Genomic DNA, 21867 nt, shown 5'->3' with positions numbered 1-21867 from the left:
GTTTAATCTTTACTCATTCATTTTATACAATAATTAGATGCAAGCCTCATAACTGAGGAACCTGTATAAAAAGAGTTAGGGTAATGTGGCTGTGTTGTCTTTCATGGGGTCACAAACATGAAACAAAATGGACCGGGTCGTAGCTGGGTTCTCCACCGACCGTTTACACATATGGATATTGTTCAATTCTTAAATTCTGGAATGTAGTAGAATTTGGTGGGAGTTCCTTTGTTCTACTGTGAAACTCTCTCTCTCTCAATACTGCATGGCCAGGGGGAGAGAGTCTCCGCCAGGAATTTACGACCTGAGATAACAGAACCTGGGTGTAGGAGAGAGTGAGAAGCCACGATCTATACCCAGAAAGGGCCACATCATGACAACGGTCACAAGACGCAGGCCTCCTTATTGTCCTTAGAATTTCTAAGCAAACAGCTGGAGGCAGGGCTTTTTCCTATAGAGCTTCAATTTTATGGAATGGTCTGCCTATCCATGTGAGGGAGGCAGACTCGGTCTCGACCTTTAAGTCTTTATTTAAGACTAATCTCTTCAATAGGTCCTATGACTGAGTAGTCTGGCCCAGGGGTGTGAAGGTGAATGGAAAGGCCTGGAGCGACGAACCACCCTTGCTGTCTCTGCCTGGCCGGTTCCCCTCTCTCTACTGGGATTCTCTGCCTCTAACCCTATTACGGGAGCTGAGTCACTGGCTTACTGGTGCTCTTCCATGCCGTCCCTAGGAGGGGTGCGTCACTTGAGTGGGTTGAGTCACAGATGTGATCTTCCTATTCGGGTTGGCACCCCCCTCGGGTTTGTGCCGTGGGGGAGATCTTTGTGGTCTCTGGGTAGTAAGTTGGTGGTTCAAGATATCCCTCTAGTGCTGTGCTTTGGCAAAGTGGGTGGGGTTATATCCTGCCTGGTTTGCCCTGTCCGGGGGTATAGTCGGACGGGGCCACAGTGTCCCCCGATCCCTCCCGTCTCAGCCTCCAGTAATTATGCTGCAATAGTTTGTGTGTCGGGGGGCTAGGGTCAGTCTTATATCTGGAGTATCTCTCCTGTCTTATCCGGTGTCCTGTGTGAATTTAAGTATGCTCCCTCTAATTCTCTCTCTTTCTCTTCTCTCTGAGGACCAGAGCCCTAGGACCATGCCTCAGGACTACCTGGCCTGATGACTCCTTGCTGTCCCCAGTCCACCTGGTCGTGCTGCTGCTCCAGTTTCAACTGTTCTGCCTGCGGCTATGGAACCCTGACCTGTTCATCGGACGTGCTACTTTGTGCAGGACCTGCTATCTCTTAACTCTGAATGATCGGCTATGAAAAGCCAGCTGACATTTACTCCTGAGGTGCTGACCTGTTGCACCCTCTACAACCACAGTGATTATTATTATTTGACCCTGCTGGTCAACTATGAACGTTTGAACATCTTGGCCATGTACTGTTAGAATCTCCACCCGGCAAAGACAGAAGAGGACTGGCCACCCCTCAGAGCCTGGTTCCTCTCTAGGTTTCTTCCTAGGTTCCTGCCTTTCTAGGGAGTTTTTCCTAGCCACTGTGCTTCTACATCTGCATTGCTTGCTGTTTGGGGTTTTAGGCTGGGTTTCTGTATAGCACTTTGTGACATCGGCTGATGTGAAAAGGGCTTTATAAATCAATTTGATTGATTGATATTACCATAGACTAGGCCTGGGCGATAAATCAATAATTGAAGGTAATTACTTCCCTCAATAACGATATTAAAAACGTTTAGATGAATTTTCGATAATGTCAATATAGAATAATTAGGTACAGCAGTCAATTTGACCTCTGACGCAGCAGGAACGTTCGGAGAAGTGACAGAATGCACGTGGAGAGGTATACGCCCACTAAAAACAACTTAGCACCTCGAGTGATGGAGTAGCCACTATTAACCACGGAAAATTAGTGATGTAGGGGAAAACAGTGGCAGTGATAGCCATGGAGCCATATGCCGAGTTTAGGGAAAAGGTTGTGGAACAGCTCAAGACAGATTTTACGTATTTTGCTACTACTACCGATCGTGGTCTAGTCTCACGTCAGAGCCTTATATTAGCCTCACTATCCACTATACTAACAAAGACTGGAATCTTCTAAATAAATGCCTTCAAACATCATACTTTCCCGACTACCACACGGGTGAAGCTATAGCAGAGCGGCTCATTGACGCTCTCGCCTCCTGGGGACTCAGTCAAGACAGACAGGTCTGCATTACAACAGATAGTGGTGCGAACGTGGTGAAGGCCGCTCAAATCAACAAATGGAACCGACTGCAATGTTTTGGACATTGTCTGCACTTGGCCATTGGTAAGTAACCTTGTCAATTGTGTATATTGAAGTGATTTTTTTTTCATCAACTGATTAAGTTAAATATTACATTTGTACATAACTAAAAGGGATTATTGTGATTTGAAGATTTTATTAAAATCTCTTGATTTCTCTTAAACAATAGACAAACGGTGGCTCAAGCAATTGGAGTATGCGAGAAAGTGGTAGGTGCCTTTTCCTATTCGTGGAGAAAGCAGAGACCTGGCAGAACACAACCTACCCCAGCACAAGTTGGTGACAGTCACCTACCAGGTGGGGATCACGACAAAAGATGGTGCAAAGAGTACTGGAGCAGGAGAAAGCCATTTCACAGGTCTTGTCCAGTGACAAGAAGACCCGGCACTTAGCTCCCACCTATACAGATATAGATGTTCTTGAGTCCATTAACCAGGCATTGACCCCACTCCTAGAATTCACAGGTGCTCTGTCTGGTGAGTCTTATGTCACTGTGTCTTACCTGAAGCCAGTACTACACCTGTTCAATACAGAGGTCATGAAACCTGATGATGGTGAAACAGAGCTTACCCAAACCACCAAAACGATATTCATGGACTATCTGAATGAGAAATATGATGACCTCCTGGACTTATCCTCGTTGGTCGACCCTCGGTTTAAAGCACATTACATCAAAGAGAAGGTGGGCCATCTCAGAGATGGTCAATGAAGGACATGAAAACACAAGCCCAGCATAGGGAGACATTGCTGCTTTTTCACCACAACTGACAGCTAAAAAGAGAAAGTCACTGGGCAGTTTTTTCAAAAAGCCATGCTCCACCACCACAGGTCTTACTGAAATCCAGCTGATAGAAAAGAAATTCAGCTGCTACCTTCAGTCTCCTGATGCTGACAGTGAAACCAATCCACTGAACTGGTGGAAGATCTACCCAAAAATACATTCCCAAAGTCAGCCACCTGGCAAAGCGCTACCTGTGCATTCCTGCGTCCAGCTCCCCCACAAAGCGTGTTTTTAGCACAGGTGGCAACATAGTGACCTGCCATAGGGCAACTTTAAAGCCAGAGACCGTAGACAGACTTGTCTTTGTTGCTTGTAACTTGTAAGACAACAACCCCAACTGTGATGTGCCATTAAGCTAACAGTTATAATGCATATTGACTTGCACCATTTTATTTTTGTATTTCTTGCTCATGACTTGTAAGGGTTTACAAGTTAAAATGTTATTTGTAAGTTCTACTTCTGACAATAAATAAGAAACATTAAAGCTTTTGGTTTGTTAAGGCATTCTTGAGTCTGAAGCAGAAATTACCCTTTTAAACATGATTTGATTAATATCGTGATAATTACCATTATTGAATGAAATATATATATATATATATATATATATATATATATATATATATATGCGCCATATCGCCCAGCCCTACCCTACCATAGACTGTATGTTATTACAGAGCAACATGGCTCTCTGTTTATCTACACAAATAAAACTTCACTGGAGAGTCTTTTGAAGTTATTGTAATGAAATCCCTACTGAATAATTAGTGGCAAAAACATAATACACTTACATGCGCACGCACACGCACACACCCGAAGGCTCCCCAGTGCTCCATTAATCCAACAGAGGCACTGCCAGCAATGAATAATGCAGAAATCATTTCTCAACCTGCGTCACGTCACTAAAGTTAACCCCAGGCTGCTGCTGTATAATAACCCCTCTCTCGCTCTACTGAGGTAACACTGGCAATTCCTTCATGTACACTTCATTCATCTTCATGTAGCCAAACAATACATCTTGGTAACACTTTCTTTTAAAGTTACCATCTGTGTGTAATGTATTTTACTGCTATAATTAAGCAATAAGGCCTGAGGAGGTGTGGCACAGCATATGGCCAATATACCACAGCTAAGGGCTGTTCTTAGCACAACGCAACACGGAGTGCCTGGACACAGCCCTTAGTCATGGTATATTGGCCATATATCACACACCCTCGAGGGTATGTTTTGTCATACCCTTGGTATACGGTCTGATACACCACAGCTTTCAGCCAATCAGCATTCAAGGCTCGACCCACCCAGTTTATAAGTAGTTTACCAACTGAATGTAATGCATTATGAAAAGAACATACAGTATATATAAGCAGGAATACTGCGTTATGCATTTATAAAGGCTTTTATAAGATTCCATAAGTCATTACCAATGCTTACAGTCTTAAAATGCACTTTGAGTGTCCTATATAGCACTATAAATACATTATAAACAGGTGGTTTCAAGGATGTGTTAGCTAAAACCCTTATAAAGAAGCAGAGTGATTTCTTACGGGTAGTCTAGTAGCAGTACAATAGGGTTGAGCTCTTTTCTGGGGCGGTAGTAAGCACGTAGAGGGACGATGAAGTTATAAAGGCCGTTCCCTGCCGTCTCCGCGGATACTATGATCAGCTTGTTCTTAAAACCATAGGCCTTGGCATCCTCAAAACTGTTGTGTCTGCAACCCTGGATATGAAAATGAAAAATATATTTTTTATTATGTTTAAAGGTTTATTGAAGGTTGAAGGTTTATTGAATAAATCCTAAGGCAACTTTTGTTTCCATAAACAAACTTTTCCATAAACTATTGTGTTGGCAATATACAATTATATTTTTCTGCTCTATTCTATTATTCAAAGCTACAAAGACTTTCTATTATATTATTCATACAGTCAAGTTTACAAAAGAGGAGCCATACAATTGTTTAGACACGGCACAACACAATAGGATACAATATAATTGTTTACCGTCTTTGGAATAGGATTATGTGGCTTAACAAGAGAATAAAAACAAGTTTGTTTTTGCACAGTAGGCCTCATGTCCTTGTCTCTACTTACCTTGTCCAGCCGAAGGCAGCAGAATGAGGCTTTCTGAGGTAGGAGATGGCACAGGGTTGGAGAGCTGCCAATGTATGGGGAGTTGGGAGGGTATCCTTTCACAAAGCTGAGGTAAAATAACAGCAAAAACACACATTCAGAGAAAGGCTTGAGAAGAGGCAATAGACCAAAAACTTTAGCAACAAGGCAATCGATTGAATAATCAAATCAAATTGTATTCGTCACATGCCTCGTAAACAACTTGGTGCATCCGTACTGCTTTTCGTGCGGTAGCACAGAGATCAGTCTATGACTTGGGTGGCTGGAGTCTTTGAAACATGTTTGTGCCTTCCTCTGACGTCGCCTAGTATAGAGGTCCTGGATGGCAGGGAGCTCGGCCCCAGTGATAAACTGGGTCGTACGCTCTACCCTCTGTAGGTGTCCAAAATGTTTAATGGTACTGTATATATTCAAAGCGTTGTTGTATTGAAGGTTCACACAGAGGAGTGATGGATTGCTACATACAGTATTGAGACTGGGTGAGTGTATCCTTTTTCCAAAGGCTTGTCTATCACATGACCACGCAGGGGCACTGTAGAACAAAAAGCTCAATTTTAGTCTCATCTGACCAGAGTACCTTCTTCCATATGTTTGGGGAATCTCCCACATGCCTTTTGGTTAACACCAAACGTGTTTTCTTATTTTCTTTATTTAAGCAATGGCTTTTTTTCTGGCCACTCTTCCGTAAAGCCCAGCTCTGTGGAGTGTATGGCTTAAAGTGGTCCTATGGACAGATACTCCAATCTCCGCTGTGGAGCTTTGCATCTCCTTCAGGGTTATCTTTGGTCTCTTTGTTGCCTCTCTGGTTAATACCCTCCTTGCCTGGTACGTGAGTTTTGGTGGGCGGCCCTCTCTTGGTAGGTTTGCTGTGGTGCCATATTCTTTCCATTTTTTTTATAATGGATTTAATGGTGCTCTGTGGGATGATCAAAGTTTCAGATATTTTTTTATAGCCCAACGCTGATCTGTACTTCTCCACAACTTTGTCCCTGACCTGTTTGGAGAGCTCCTTGGTCTTCATAGTGCCGCTTGCTTGGTGATGCTCTTGCTTAGTGGTGTTGCAGACTCTGGGGCCTTTCAGAACAGGTGTATACATACTGTGATCATGTGACAGATCATGTGACACTTAAATAAAGTCCACCTGTGTGCAATCTAACCAATTATGTGACTTCTGAAGGTAATTGGTTGCACCAGATCTTATTTAGGGGCTTCATCGCGAAGGGGGTATATACCAATTTTCCGTTTTTTATTTTTTAGACTTTTTTGACACAAGTAATTTTTTTGGATTTCACCACCAATTTTGACTATTTTGTGTATGTCCAATCGCATGTTATCCAAATAAAAATCGATTTAAATTATAGGTTGTAATGCAACAAAATAGGAAAAACGCCAAGGGGGGTGAATACTTTTGCAAGGCACTGTAAGTGACCGTTGAGAGGGTGTGAGGGGGGAAATGAACATAGGGGGAGTAGCAGGGACTAGGTAGCTGACTAGTGATGGCTATTCAGCAGCCTGATGGTCTAAGGGTAGAAACTATTGGCCAGTCTTCCAATTTTTGTCATGATGCTCCTGTACTGCCCACGTCTGAGTGATTGAATCGGGGAGAACAAGGTATGGCTTGGGTGGCTGGGGTCCCTGATGATATTCTTGGCCTTCCTGCGACACCTGGTGTTGTAGGTGTCCTGTAGGGCATGCAGTGTGCACCCAATGGTGCGTTTGGCTGCACGTATCACCCGCTGAAGCACCTTGCAGTGTGCGGTGATGAAGTTGCCATACCAGGCTGTGATGCAGCCCAACAGTATGCTCTCGATGGTGCTCCTGTAGAACAGGATTCTCCCTCTCTCTCTTTTCCAGCCAGCAGTACATCCAGCACCACTCAAAGCATGGAAGCTAAACATGCACCATGCATGGAAGGCAGAGAGCATAAAAGAGCCTGGAGGCTAGGAGAGGCTAAATCATGTCTTGCTCTGTGAGAGGAGAGCGTGTAGTGGCCAAGACTGCCCTAAACTGCTGTCTGCTGAGTGGGGTTGTATGGGCTGAGACAAGCAGTGACATTGCCAGACATTGCCAGTGACATTGCCAGAAGCACAGCCAGACACATGCAATATGTTCTGAGCAGTGGCAGTCTCTTGCCGCAGGATGCCATGGCAGAGAGTGTTATTTATGTAACTGTGGTCTAAGGGCTCAATGTTATGCACTGAAAGAGAGAAAGAAAGGAAGAAAGGCATAGACAGAAAAAGAGAGAGAAAAAAATTCTGAAAACGAACGAACGAAAAAAGGAATCCAGTAGTCTAGCCTACTCTAACACACAGATAGGATCTGAGTAACTTGTCCTGTCTCAATCTATGAGGTATGAGTTGAGAAGGAGCCATATCAGGTGGAAAAGCATTCTACCTTTCATCAGACACATCCATCACCCACATGCCACCTCAGTACCTTAAGACATCACCACACAGGTTACTTGTCATTACCTACACATTCCAACTCAATCCTTTCAATCTCACACCCATGACCTTTGTGACATAAAGTCAAATGAGCGTAATCCAAAGTCACCCGCTCTAACCCCCATCCATCCATCCCACTCACCTCCTCTCTCCTTCTGTCATTGAATGGATAGAGTAGATATGGTTCAACCTTGAGCTGAATGGACTCTTACTTCTTGTAACCCTACAGATTATTTAAATAATGTTTCTAGGTACAGCCCAGTCATAATCCATCAAGTAGGAAATTTACTGCAATTCACCAATCTATTCCCGACCCGCCAAAGAAACTCCTACACCCCTCCTCTATGATTGGACACTCACTCTGACACCGACGAGCCCTCCTCGTCTGAGTGGTTGGTCTCGTCCTCTGATTGGTCACTGAGCAGGTCGCAGGGCAAAATGGAGGAGGAGTCAGCTATCTCCAGGACGGGGGCAATGCTGGGCCGTCTGCTCCCAGCCCCGTTCTCTGTAGGCAGGGTCAGCTTGCTGCAGTCCTCTGGGGGGTCCGCCGGGTTCTGGAGGTCCATGGCTACCGTCCCTGAAAAAGGTGGTAGAATGGAGGGTGAGACAATTATATGTATGTGATGGTGCTGAGGTGTAAAAAGCCCTAGTGTTAGATAGATGGACTTCATTGTCAATGACATTGTCCATTTATTGATAACTGTTTGACTGTTTGCAAAAAACTTTGGTGATACTTCCTATTAAAACACTATACATAGTGCATTTTAAGCACATGATGTTGCCTAGCGATGATACTCATGATTATTTTTTATTATTGAAATTAACCCGCACAGCAGCCATGCGGTCATTACTTTCGGTTGAATTAGAAATCTTTGTCTTTTGTCCTTCCGCAAAGCGGCACACTCATCCATCAAACTCATATTTCCTCTCTACATTTAATTTTAGTGGACTTTACAGACTAATGTCTTCTACTCAACAATATCTGGGTCGTTCCACGAAATGGATGCCTTTTGCGTCCCTTTGATATTTTAAGTAGAAATGATGCACCAATATTGAATATACATTTTATTTTAAAAGCATGTTATATTAAAATGAAGTGCACTTTAATATAGACCACATTCAATAAGAATTCAATCACATGTTTTATATAATTAAAGGCTTGCTAAAGTGCAAAATTCAGCATTTTCAACCCACTTAATCCAAAAATGTCTCCAAGTTTCACCATCTATGCAAAGGCCTAGTTATTTTGCTGCTTTGACAAAGTAATTTCGGAATATTATTATTTATATTCAGATTTGTGATGCATTTGTCTGTCCTTCATTTTAAAGTGAAACCAATTTACACCTTTAAAATAATGTACCATTCCACCAAGATAAATTATTCACAGCAGGTGACATCATTTGGGTCTTCTGAACAGCATGGTGGAAAAGGAAGTCAGTCTTCTCTCTCTTTTTGGTCTATTTATAATTCTTCATGCTAGGAAAACTTACATTTGATTATATTTTCATTATGTGTGGAACATACAGTATGTACAGTTGAAGTCGGAAGTTTACATACACTTAGGTTGGAGTTATTAAAACTCGTTTTTTAACCACTCCCCAAATTTCTTGTTAACAAACAATAGTTTTGGCAAGTTGGTTAGGACATCTACTTTGTGCATGACACAAGTCATTTTTCCAACAACTGTTTACAGACAGATTATTTCACTGTATCACAATTCCAGTGGGTCAGAAGTTTACATACACTAATTTGACTGTGCATTTAAACAGCTTGGAAAATTCCAGAAAATTATGTCATGGCTTTAGAAGTTTCTGATAGGCTAATTGACCTCATTTGAGTCAATTGGAGGTGTACCTGTGGATGTATTTCAAGGCCTACCTTCAAACTCAGTGCCTCTTTGCTTGACATCATGGGAAAATCAAAAGAAATCAGCCAAGATTTCTTTTGGGAGACCTCCACAAGTCTGGTTCATCCTTGGGAGCAATTTCCAAACGCCTGAAGGTACCACGTTCATCTGTACAAACAATAGTACCACGGGACCACGCAGCCGTCATACCGTTCAGGAAGGAGACACATTCTGTATCCTAGAGATGAACGTACTTTGGTGCGAAAAGTGCAAATCAATCCCAGAACAACAGCAAAGGACCTTGTGAAGCTGCTGAGGGGAAACGGTACAAAAGTATCTATATCCGCAGTAAAACAAGTCCTATATCGACATAACCTGAAAGGCCGCTCAGCAACGAAGAAGACACTGCTCCAAAACTGCCATAAAAAAGCCAGACTACGGTTTGCAACTGCACACGAGGATAAAGATCGTACTTTTTGGAGAAATTTCCTCTGGTCTGATGAAACAAAAATAGAACTGTTAGCCCATAATGACCATTGTTATATTTGCAGGAAAAAGGGGGAGGCTTGCAAGCCGAAGAACACCATCCCAACTGTGAAGCACATCGCTGCAGGAGGGACTGCTGCACTTCACAAAATAAATGGCATCATGAGGGAGGAAAATTATGTGGATATATTGAAGCAACATCTCAAGACATCAGTCCGGAAGTTAAAGCTTGGTCGCAAATGGGTCTTCCAAATGGACAATGACCCCAAGCATACTTCCAAAGTTGTGGCAAAATGACAACAAAGTCAAAAGGACAACAAAGTCAAGGTATTGGAGTGGCCATCACAAAGCCCTGACTTCAATCCTGTAGAAAATTTGTGGGCAGAACTGAAAAAGCATGTGCGAGCAAGGAGGCCTACAAACCTGACTCAGTTACACCAGCTCTGTCAGGAGGAATGGGACAAAATTCACCAAACTTATTGTGGGAAGCTTGTGGAAGGCTACCCGAAACGTTTGACCCAAGTTTAAATTGTTTAAGGCAATGCTACCAAATACTAATTGAGTGTATGTAAACTTCTGACCCACTGGGAATGTGATGAAAGAAATAAAAGCTGAAATAAATCACTTATTATTCTGACATTTCATATTCTTAAAATAAAGTGGGTGATCCTAAATGATCTAAGACAGGGAATTTTTACTATGATTAAATGTCAGGAATTTTGAAAAACTGAGTTTAAATGTATTTGTCTAAGGTGTATTTAAACTTCAACGGTATAATTTCTTATTTCATTAACACTATGTGGTCACATGCTTTTCACCACATGAGGAGTAATGTCCGATCTTCACCTAAAACTTCAACCCTGTTATTGTCAACCCTGTCAGAGGCCCAATGGTAACTTTATCGGTGTGATATGTGAGTTTATTTGTACAAGGGATGCTTAAACAATGAGAATTTTTTGGGGATTTCTCTCAAACATGCTTTTAATAGTGAGGAAGTTTCATAAGTGTCCGTAACAGGGTTGACAGACATTGTAGTACTAATGCAGATAAAATACTCTTAGTTCATAGGATTTTTTATGCCTGAGATGGGAAACAGTGTTTTTATGTAGACTAAACCATCTTTGATGGACTAGACTATCTTTGATGGTTGTACAGTCATCTCAAATAAAACTGTGAAGGACCTCGGCGTTACTCTGGATCCTGATCTCTCTTTTGACCAACATATCAGGAATATTTCATGGACAGCTTATTTCCATCTTCGTAACAGTGTAAAAATAAGAAACTTTTTGTCCAAAAAGAACAATCTGGCGTTAAATAGTATTGTACTCTTATCTCCACCTGGCACAGCCAGAAGAGGACTGGCCACCTATCAGAGCCTGGTTCCTCTCTAGGTTTCTTCCCAGGTTCCGGCCTTTCTAGGGAGTTTTTCCTAGCCATCGTGCTTCTAGATCTGTATTGCTTGCTGTTTGGGGTTTCTGTATAGCACTTTGTGACATCTGCTGATGTAAAAAGGGCTTTATAAATACATTTGATTGATTGATTGATTGATCTTCCATGCAATTGAATGTTGAAAGGAGATATATTTTAAAGTTAATTTCTTAAAAGTTTGCATGTCCAAAAGGCACCCATTTCATGGAACGACCCATCTACACTGTACCATCTACCCTCCTTCTATAGAATTATAAAGTATCCGTCACAGCTGTGCTATACACTACCTTGACAAAAACAGTTGAATACAAAATTACTTCAATGCCGTCACTGAATGGATGGATGCCCTTGAGGTCATTGTCAGCATGGTAAATTACAAGTTCTAAAGCCATCCATTCAGAGCAGATGTGTCCACCTTTTGCATCTCATTTCTGAAAGGCTACAAATGCAGGCAAAACTTTATCTTGTAATAGTGGGGAGTAGCTTCATCACCTGACTTTAGGGTTTTAAAGGCACTATGCTGAAAGTAAAGGAACCCTACAACACATGCAAAACCACATAGATGTGCTTATGTCAAAAGTATATATGGACTGCATACTATATGAAAAGTAATCCATTTGTATCACATACAACGTTTTGACAGGACAGTTAATGCTTATTTGAAAAACAGAACTAAAATGATGCAAAATGATGTGCAAAAACCTGTCAAGAAAACACTGACTAACAGCAAATACATTTACACAACATATCAAGCTTTAACAATCACAACAACAAAAGCAAAAATTACCCTACATAATACAGAACACAATGATATGGTAGCAACATGCACAAACTTACCATAAAAAGTGGCCTGATCAACTTTAACAAGTGATAGTAGAAAAAAATATATAAAAAAAAAAAAATCACAAAATTTTAACATTCTGTCAGAAAGAGCACATGTTCTACTTCATAAAAAACATTTTTTCCATCTCAAGAGGTCGAATAAATAAATAACAAATACTATAGTAAGTGTCTATTAAGTTCCAAATAAGGTAACAAGGTTGAACGTAACAGGGTTGATGATTTCTTCGTAAATCATCCATTAATCCCCTTGTGACGGGGGAATGGAAGCTTGTTGTGCGGAACAGAGTGGCAAGCTTCACAATAAAAAATGTAAAAATTGGTATAACATTTCTAGCCCGTCTATCTATGGGTAACAGGGTTGACGTGTTATGCTCGACCCGCTCAGTTTTCCACCACAAAACACCAGTAAATGGCCAAAAAGAGTAGAACCAGCTCACCTGCTTGTACTCTATGATTTGACTATTAGCTGTTCAATGTTTCTTTAGAAATAAATATTTAAAAATTCATAGTTTCACCATCTTAAAAGAGAATTCAGTTCAAGTTACAGGGTTGACCTTAAAATGAGGGACGGACATAAATAAATCACTAATCATGAAATAAATAATAATCTTCAGAAATTAACTTGTCAAAGCAACAAAATAACTAGGGCTTTACAATGATGGTGAAACTTCGATAAATTTTGAGATGAAGTGGGTTACAATCTTCCTAGAAGTGATACAGGGTTGACGGAGGGACATGTCAAAATGCTGAATTTTGGAACTTTAGCAAGCCTTTATTCATATAAAAACCTTAGATTTAAATCTTCATGTGGTTGTAATGGATTAAATGTACTTTGTGCATCTTATCTTTGGTGTCATAAACAATATTAGGGTTCCTGTCTGTGTCTGGTCATGAGAGGAGGGGAAGGGCCCCTCCGAAGGAACTTCTGGCAGAACGGCCAGAATATGTGACCAGATTCTGGAAACTAGGCGTATGTCACAAGTCACCACTACACAGGAGAGCCGTTTGAACTTTATTTTTTTTAATCAAAATGCGTTTTTGTTTGCCAGAAATGCCTTCTTGAACATGTGAACTTTCATGTGCCTTAAGGTTAGGTATAGGATCTAGGGTTAGGTTAGGTTTAGGATCTAGGGTTAGGTTAAGGTTAGGTATAGGATCTAGGGTTAGGATCTAGGGTTAGCTTAAGGTTAGGTTTAGGATCTAGGGTTAGGTTAAAATTAGGTTTAGCCGTGGGAAGTAGGGGTGCTGAGGGTGATGCAGCACCCCCTCCATTTTTTAAATTATTTTTATATATAAACTTCTTTGGGATAGGGGGCGGTATTTTGACATCCGGATAAAAAGCGTGCCCAAAGTAAACTGCCTGCTACTCAGGCCCAGAAGCTAGGATATGCATATAATTGGATAGAAAACACTAAAGTTTCTAAAACCGTTAAAATAATGTCTGTGAGTATAACAGAACTGAAATGGCAGGCGAAACCCCAAGGACAAACCATCAAAAAAAGAAAACAATTCAGCATACCACTGATTTCAGTGCCTGGCACTTTTATAATAGGGCGAAATCGTCCCCAATTGCAGTTCCTAGGGCTTCCACTAGATGTCAACAGTCTTTAGAAAGAGTTTCAGGCTGGTTTTTGGAAAAATTAAGGAGAAGTTGTAGTTTTTCTAAGTGGCTCCCATTTTGGCTGTAGTGTTTCCAAGCGCATGGCCGAGACAGCGCGTTCTTTTTGTTTATCTCCGGAAAAGACAATAACGATTCTCCGTCTTAAATTTTATTGTTTATTTGCGTATTAGGGTACCTAAGGATTGATTATAAACGTTGATTGACTTGTTTGGATAAGTTTATTGGTAACGTTTGGGATTCATTTTGTATGCATTTTGAAGGAGGGAAACCGAGTGGATTGTTGACTGAAGCGCGCCAGCTAAACTGAGTTTTTATCGATATAAAAACGGACTTTATCGAACAAAAGGACCATTTGTAATGTAACTGGGACATTTTGGAGTGCCAACAGAAGATCCTCAAATGGTAAGGCATATATTATATCGCTATTTCTGACTTTCGTGTCACAACTCCCTAGTTGAAAATGATTTGTTATGCATTTGTGTGCTGGACGCTGTCCTCAGATAGTCGCATGGTTTGCTTTCGCCGTAAAGCCTTTTTGAAATCTGACACCTTGGCTGGATTAACAACAAGTTAAACTTTATTTTGATGTATTGCACTTGTGATTTCATGAAAGTTTAATATTTATAGTAATTTCATTTGAATTTCGCGCTCTGCAATTTCACCAGATGTTGGCCAGATGGGTAGCTACTGTCCCACCTATCCCAAAGAAGTTAATAATAAACTTGTATGCCATCTGTAAATACGAATACATTTCGTATTTTTCGTATGTTAAATTACGAGCCTTGTTGGTTAAGCCACAGAAGTTGGCAAACCTTCCCACTAGTCATGATTGGCTGAGATAATGAATAGGCTGGACATGCCAAGAGAGGAGTTTGGATTGGTCTGCCATATTGAAGGCATCTGTCTATTTGAGCTCATCAGTCTGTTGGTAATCCTGTCAAACGCGGCTTTTAAATTTGTTTTATTGTGTAGTGGAGCTGCATAAGTGTTGCTCTCCATTTTCTGGAGGATCAAGTTTTGAAAATCAGTGGAATTAGAGTATGATAGCTAAAGAGATGGTGAAAACACCCGTCTCTGGATTACATCTTCAAACTTAGCTAGCTAACATTGGACCTGGTTGGTTAGTTCCCAGCACTGTGGCATTGTTGCCATTTTGTTCATTGTTGTTTAACTAGCTAACGTTAGCTAGCTGCCTCGTTAGCTAATGTTACGTGACGTGTGTGGTCTTAAACATTGTTTACCTAGTTAGGTTCATTGTTTACCTAGCTAGCTAGCTATACGTTTTAAGCTAAAGTGTACTGTTAGCTAGCTAGCTAATGTTAGCTGGCTGGCTCCCTAGCGGACGTTACTATTCGTTTCCCAGAGCTTGGGACTTTGTTCATTATTGTTTAACTAGCTAACGTTAGCTGGCTGGCTCATTAGCTAACATTACGTGATGTGTGTAAAACACCCGTTGAATATGGCCGGTGTCAGTAAACATCTGCAAAAAAGCGTAATGAAATTGATGCCAACAGAGGCTGTTTTCATGTTATCCAGAGGTAAACAAATCGGACAGAGCGTCACGTGTGCGCTCCGAGATGGGTGGGGATAAAGCTAAGAGGGTGAAAACGATGCTGAATGGGTGTAGACAAAGAAGAGCGCTTCACTAGATACCAAAACATTCAAAGGCGATTTTCTCAAAAGTGAGTTTACAAGTTCATCAACTTTCAAAGAAAAATTACTTTCCCATTTATCCTCAAATGCAGTGTATGATATACCATTTTGTACTTTTATCAAATGTAAAAAACACAATTTCACATTTGACTATATAAGACCGAATGTGAGTCACATATGTTCTTTAAGTTAAGATAGACGGAGCCAGTCACATGTGTAAACCGATCAAATTAATCATGTAGGTGTCACGCCCTGATCTGTTTCACCTGTCTTTGTGCTCGTCTCCACCCCCTCCAGGTATCGCCCATCTTCCCCATTATCCCCTGTGTATTTATACCTGTGTTCTCCGTTTGTCTGTTGCCAGTTCGTCTTGTTCGTCAAGCTTACCAGCTTTTGTCCTGTCAGCTCCTGTTTTTTCCCAGCCTCTTTTTCTCGCCTTTCTGGTTTTGACCCTCGCCTGTCCCGTCTCTGTACCCGCCTGCCTGACCACTCTGCCTGCCCCTGACCCTGCCTGCCGACCTGTACCCTTGCCCCAACTCTGGATTATTGAAGGAATGCCCTTTTAGAGTTCACTTCAGACTGGTACTTATGCATCTAAGTTTGACTGTGACCTCTCCAGCTTGCTGACAATAAAGAGTGATTCATTTAATACTGACTTTGAGTGTCCTATATAACAATTTCCATAACATATAACAGGCTTTAAAAAAATATATATTGGTGCACAACATCTACTTCAAATATCAAATGGACGCAAAAGGCACTCATTTCGTGGAATGACCCATACAGCAGGTGCACTGTGAAATCTATGACCCGGCAAAAGGTGTAGCTAAACTCATACACAGCAGTGAAGAGTGAAGAAATAAAACAAAACTCAGTCATCCCTCTCCTTCACCCTCGCCATATCTTCCCCAATCTCTTCTTCCTTCCTCCAATAATAGAACCCCCCATTCCCCCCCCTTACCTCTACATGAGACTTCCCCTCACCCCCCCTTCCTCCCTCCCCACTAACCCCTTTATCAGACTCACCCATCCCTCTCCCCGTTTCTCACCCATGCTGGCGATGATGCTGTGTACAGGCAGCCTGGAGGGGGCGTCATACAGCCCGGTCACCGGCATGCCCTTCTTGTCTTTCTCCTCCTGTTTGAATATGAACGCGGAATTCTCTTCCTTGGTGATGTTGATGTAGTAGCAGGTGTCTGGGGCGGACATGATGTGGCGAGGACCTGGGTTCAGCAGGATGCTCTTGTTGTCTTCCCTCTTCACCCCGATCAGACACACACCATACCTGAGGGGAGATGGACTAGATACTTTATTGTCCGTTTGGTTAGAACAGAAATTAGCCTTCTGACTTTTTTCCAACACCCCCAGAGAAATGAAGAGTAGGCTCAGTCATCTGATATGCTGCAGTTTAATCCAGTGGTGTACAACTCCGGACCTAGAGGGCGCCTGCAGGCTATCCTGGTTTGTCTTTTATACAGAGACTGATACATTCCTGGGTTACCAGGATAATCAGTAAGCCTGTCTACTCACTTTTTGTGTGCGTGGAAGGAGGCGTAGGTGAAACTCTTCCCGTCGTACTCCCCGAAGAACTTGCTGTCGCACAGACGGATGTGGTAGACCTCGTTCCCAGAGCAACGTCCATACGTCCTCTGCCACTGCTCTGGTGACAGCTGGCCCTCCCTGTAGTCAAGGACAGAAGTCGTCGAGGAAACTCATTGTGGCCTTATGTCCCAACAGGGATGAAGATGATTGAGCAATTAATTGACTCCCTCTGTAATAGCAAGCAGTACCTGAGAAGAGAGACTCAGTGGTCTTATACCTGACAACACCTTGACCTGAGATGCTAAGACAATGTTAGACAGTGACGAACTACTAGCTATTATGAAGAGAATCTGATACACTTTTCACAGTACAGTCTCCGCCTGAACCGTAATGTGCTGGCTCAGATATTTTATTTTCACATTGTCCTTTCCAGCAACTTTGGTGTATGGATGTGTAAATTGGCCAGCACAGTACAGCTCAGAACGGTATTGTTTGCCTCAGTAGTGTGAAAAATATATGGTTCTTCTTCTTCTTTATGTATGACAAATGGCAGACTGAACGCTTTCAGACTGAATGCTTTTAGGGGTATTGATATACACTCTGGTTTGGCTCAGTTACCTCCACTCCCGTAGTACTCCTTTGGCTTGATTTGCAACTCAGCACTTTCCCTTGAATAATTGCTCCATCTGGCCAAACAAAATGTTTCTGACCTTTTATGAGCTTGTACTCATCCATACCCTCCTTCCATTGTTCTTCTCTCTCTCTCTCGCTTCTCTCTCCTTCTCGCTCTCCCTTTCACATTTTCACTTTTAATCAATCTGATGACTTCAGAGAAACTTTTCCATAAAAACCTGACACATAAAAATAAAATAGCCTATCCAAGTTTCCATAAAGAGGATTATGATAGCTTTTCTGCGGTGTTGAAGTTTTTATCTCCTTGGCTTGGTGTAGATGGAAGCGCACTGTGAGATTTATGAGTGTGGAGGCACAAGGTAAACTCTATGGCAGTGCAGTAGTTTTCAGGAAGGAGACCATAATAGGGTAAGGCCTTTGGACAGTGCCACATTTGGTTGTTGTTGTGGCTTCCTGGCACTTGTTTAGAAAGAAGGAAACCTCAATGTATAGGTTACGGTTTCACACGTCAAAACCTGCATGTATAATAATGTATTTTATTTGTATTGCACTTTCTCACAACCCCAAAGTCTGAGGTTTATGGTTTCAATATTTATGCTTATGTGCAGTGTTTTCAGTAGGAGGGAGAGTATCATTAGTGTTTTAATGGGAAGTTAATGAGGTGTACTCACTGTCCTCTGGAGGTGTGCACCAGGAGTGTGACCAGTGTGGATGTGGCTGGACATACACAGTTCAGAGCCAGCATGGCATACTTGAATTCCTCCTCACAGACCACATGATCTAACAAAGTCAGAGCAAATAGGTGTTGTAAGGACTTGTTTTTTGTAAGGCTTGCAAATGAAGGAGACAGAAATTGAGAGAAAGAGTTGTGGGGTGGGGAGGGAAGGAGCGACCAAGTTATAGAGATAAAGTGAAGAATGGAGTGATTTGGAGAATGGAGTGGAGAGAATGTAAGAGAAAGCGACAAAGGGAGACAGGGCGACAGAATGAAAGAGACAGGGAGACAGAATGAAAGAGACAGGGAGACAGAATGAAAGAGACAGGGAGACAGAATGAAAGAGCACTATTTGCGAGGAGGTAAGCTCACCAGCAAACTTTACATGGAATTTGTTCTCTGGTTTGAGGATCTGGACATACAGGGGGCAGTTTGGGGCAAAGTCCTTCACAGCCCAGGCTCTCAATATGGTCTGGTGGTCCTGCAGGACAAAACAACATCCCTTACCATCTGACACTTCTGCCATTTCCACCTTCAATATTGTCATCATGCCTCAACCGTAAATGTAATCCAGATTTTATGAGCCGAGAATTGGCGAGCTAGGCTGTAATGTGTGACCAATATGGTTATATAAATCTAATACATATTTTTCATTTTCTTCCCATTTCTGTCCATCTTGAAAAATCAGCTGATTGGAAAAGTAAAAGAGTACTTGAGCCACAGAGCCAATCAGCACGATCTAACTGAGAGGGAGTTGGAGTGGAAATATTCAGTTAATTGCAATCGTAACTCTATTCATATTTAGACATGTGTTGAGTTATGATTGCAATGAGCTGAATATGAAGTCATGAATCTGATAATAAACTTACAGCAGCAGTGCGGTCCACCTCGTTCCTACTGCTCAGGATAAAACAGGCTTCTGCATCATCCATCCTGTAGGAAACACACTGTATTAACAGAAACACACACACACCAAGCCAAGCTAGCTTCAGACAAGTAATATTAGTGAGAACTACCTGTGAGAAAAGCCAATAGGCTAACAGCACCATGTTGTTGTAATATGAACTGTACCATTACTGTATTTCTGTATCATCCTGAGTCATTTCATATGTGAAAAGGGCAGAGTGGAGGGATGAGCTGCTGGAATTATGACTCAGTTTTCACTGAATGGCCATGCAGCGCTTCGCTGCAGTTGATAGGGTAAATTTCACTCCATCCCAGTTTTCCCTCATGGGGACAAGCAGTATTATCACAATTCAACCACCATTCCATAACATCCACTCTATGGCCACAATACAAACTGGAGCTATATATTAGAACAGCTGCATATATCAATGAATGCCTGTATTGTGTTACTGACAGGTCAGCCCGTGCCACTGCCAACACGTTATGGTGTGATATACCCAGGCAAAAATGTGTGCTGATGCTTATGAACTTGGCTGTTATGACGAGGATGAGCAGTAGTGAGAAATCCCATCACACTGATAAACTGTACTAGGAGAGGACAGCCAACTAAATGAATACCGTCGGCCGCCATTTTCCTGACTTCACTGTTCTCAAATCTGCCAGCACCACAAGGTACACAGACGCTTGACTAATATCTGAGATCAGAAAGCCTATCAGCCAGTAAGTATGAGGACTCAATAACAGGTTCATGAGAGGTTGGTCCTTATCTAAGGTAACCACAGCCGACCTATGTGACCTCAACTGATGGTGTCATTAACTTTTCTGATCCCCCCTTATCATTGCTATTAGAAATGCTATAGAATGGAGCTGACCGAGAGATGTGATATTTGTATCTATAACGCACCACAACATATCTATAACGCACCACGGCCCTGTTCAATGCTGCCCTTCTCTCCCATTGAGACTCTTTACTCCCCGTGGGTTGTGGGTCACTCACTTGGCCCTCATGAGGTCTGTGTCTTTGAGTGCTGAGCCCTGGAGATAGATGACCCTCTGGGACCACAGGGGGATCTGGAGGATACGACGCACCTGGATGTCCATCTCTGTAGGACAGAGGATCACGACATAGTAGTCCTGCAGGAGAGCAGGGTAGATACCTGTTAGATACCTTACATCTAGACTGAATGTTTGCATTTTTACATTATATTTTGCAAGCAAATTGCACAAGTTGTTAGGCACGATTTCATTGTCTTAATGACAAGGGTGACAAATAAAACGGAAATATTGAGCGTTGTCCTTTAGCGCTGCCTTTGGAGTACACACCAAATAACATAGCCTTCCTCTATTCCTGTAGACGTACCTGTAATCTAGGATGAGCGTAGAACTCGTTGAGGAAGTCCATGAGCAAGTCTATCTTCAGAGAGCTGACGCACAGGACAGCATGCTTCTCTGTCTGGGCCCGGTGTCTGCTGTAGTTCCCTCCTGACTTCTGACGCTCCATCCACAGATAGGCCAACTCCTCAAACTGACACACACACACCCACTTGGGGTTACAACAACCTGCTGTACGCTACTGTAAGTAATACACTTATAGCCTAATGATGTGCTTTTGGATGGTGACAGAGTGAGGAGTTAAAATGCTGATGCAGAAGTTAAGTTCATGAAATGGATTTCTATGGATTCTATTCATTAGCTAATGTATACTGTGGGGATTTTGGCCTTATATCAAAATGTTTTATGAGGAGGGTTGCTGCTCTGTGAAGTCCTTCTTTCTTTTCTTTCCATAACTCCTGAGCGTGCGGTCTCTGATCAAGTCTCTCGTTATCGCTCTCAGAACAAGCGTCTTGACCCTAACCAGTCAGGCTTCAAGACGGGTCACTCAACCGAGACTGCTCTTCTCGGTGTCACGGAGGCTCTCTGCACTGCCACAGCTGACTCTCTCGCCCCTCTGTTCTCATCCTCCTAGATCTATCCACTGCCTTCGACACTGAGCACGCACCCGAGGGGCTCCAGTGTTGAGGATCAGCGTGGCAGAAGTGTTGCTACCTAACCTCACCACCTCGGGGCGGTCCGTCAGGAAGTCCAGGATCCTGTTGCAGAAGGTGTTTAGTCCCAGGATCCTTAGCTTAGTGATGAGCTTTGAGGGCACTATGGTGTTGAACGCTGAGCTGTAGTCAATGAATAGCATTCTCACGTAGGTGTTCCTTTTGTCCAGGTGGGTAAGGGCAGTGTGGAGTGCAATAGAGATTGCATCATCTGTGGATCTGTTTGGGCGGTATGCAAATTGGAGTGGGTCAAGGGTTTCTGGAATAATGGTGTTAATGTGAGCCATTACCAGCCTTTCAAAGCACTTCATTGCTACGGACGTGAGTGCTATGGGTCTATAATTATTTAGGTAGGTTCTTGGGCACAGGGACTATGGTGGTCTGCTTGAAACATGTTGGTATTTCAGACTCAATCAGGGACATGTTGAAAATGTCAGTGAAGACACCTGCCAGTTCATCAGCACATGCCCTGAATACACATCCTGGTAATCCGTCTGGCCCCGCGGCACTG

At 42.4% G+C, this 21867-nt stretch overlaps 1 protein-coding gene across 1 annotated transcript in view; it reads right to left on the bottom strand.

Annotated features, from left to right (window-relative positions):
* The window catches only part of kcnt1b (potassium sodium-activated channel subfamily T member 1b), an 88386-nt gene that overhangs the window by 22761 nt on the left and 43758 nt on the right, over nt 1-21867 (bottom strand). The window contains exons 12-21 of the mRNA XM_045706785.2: nt 20672-20836; nt 20309-20445; nt 19275-19338; nt 18778-18886; nt 18362-18470; nt 17046-17195; nt 16565-16800; nt 7999-8215; nt 5156-5261; nt 4612-4784 (exon numbers count right to left, since the gene is read on the bottom strand). Of these exons, the coding sequence (XP_045562741.1) occupies nt 4612-4784; nt 5156-5261; nt 7999-8215; nt 16565-16800; nt 17046-17195; nt 18362-18470; nt 18778-18886; nt 19275-19338; nt 20309-20445; nt 20672-20836 (1466 nt within the window). The remainder of the gene's footprint in view (nt 1-4611; nt 4785-5155; nt 5262-7998; nt 8216-16564; nt 16801-17045; nt 17196-18361; nt 18471-18777; nt 18887-19274; nt 19339-20308; nt 20446-20671; nt 20837-21867) is intronic.

The sequence above is a fragment of the Salmo salar genome, chromosome 24 (assembly GCF_965601325.2).
Source record: "Salmo salar chromosome 24, fSalSal1, whole genome shotgun sequence".
In the NCBI taxonomy this organism is placed as follows: domain Eukaryota; kingdom Metazoa; phylum Chordata; class Actinopteri; order Salmoniformes; family Salmonidae; genus Salmo; species Salmo salar.
This window is presented reverse-complemented; position numbering and strand designations above follow the sequence as displayed.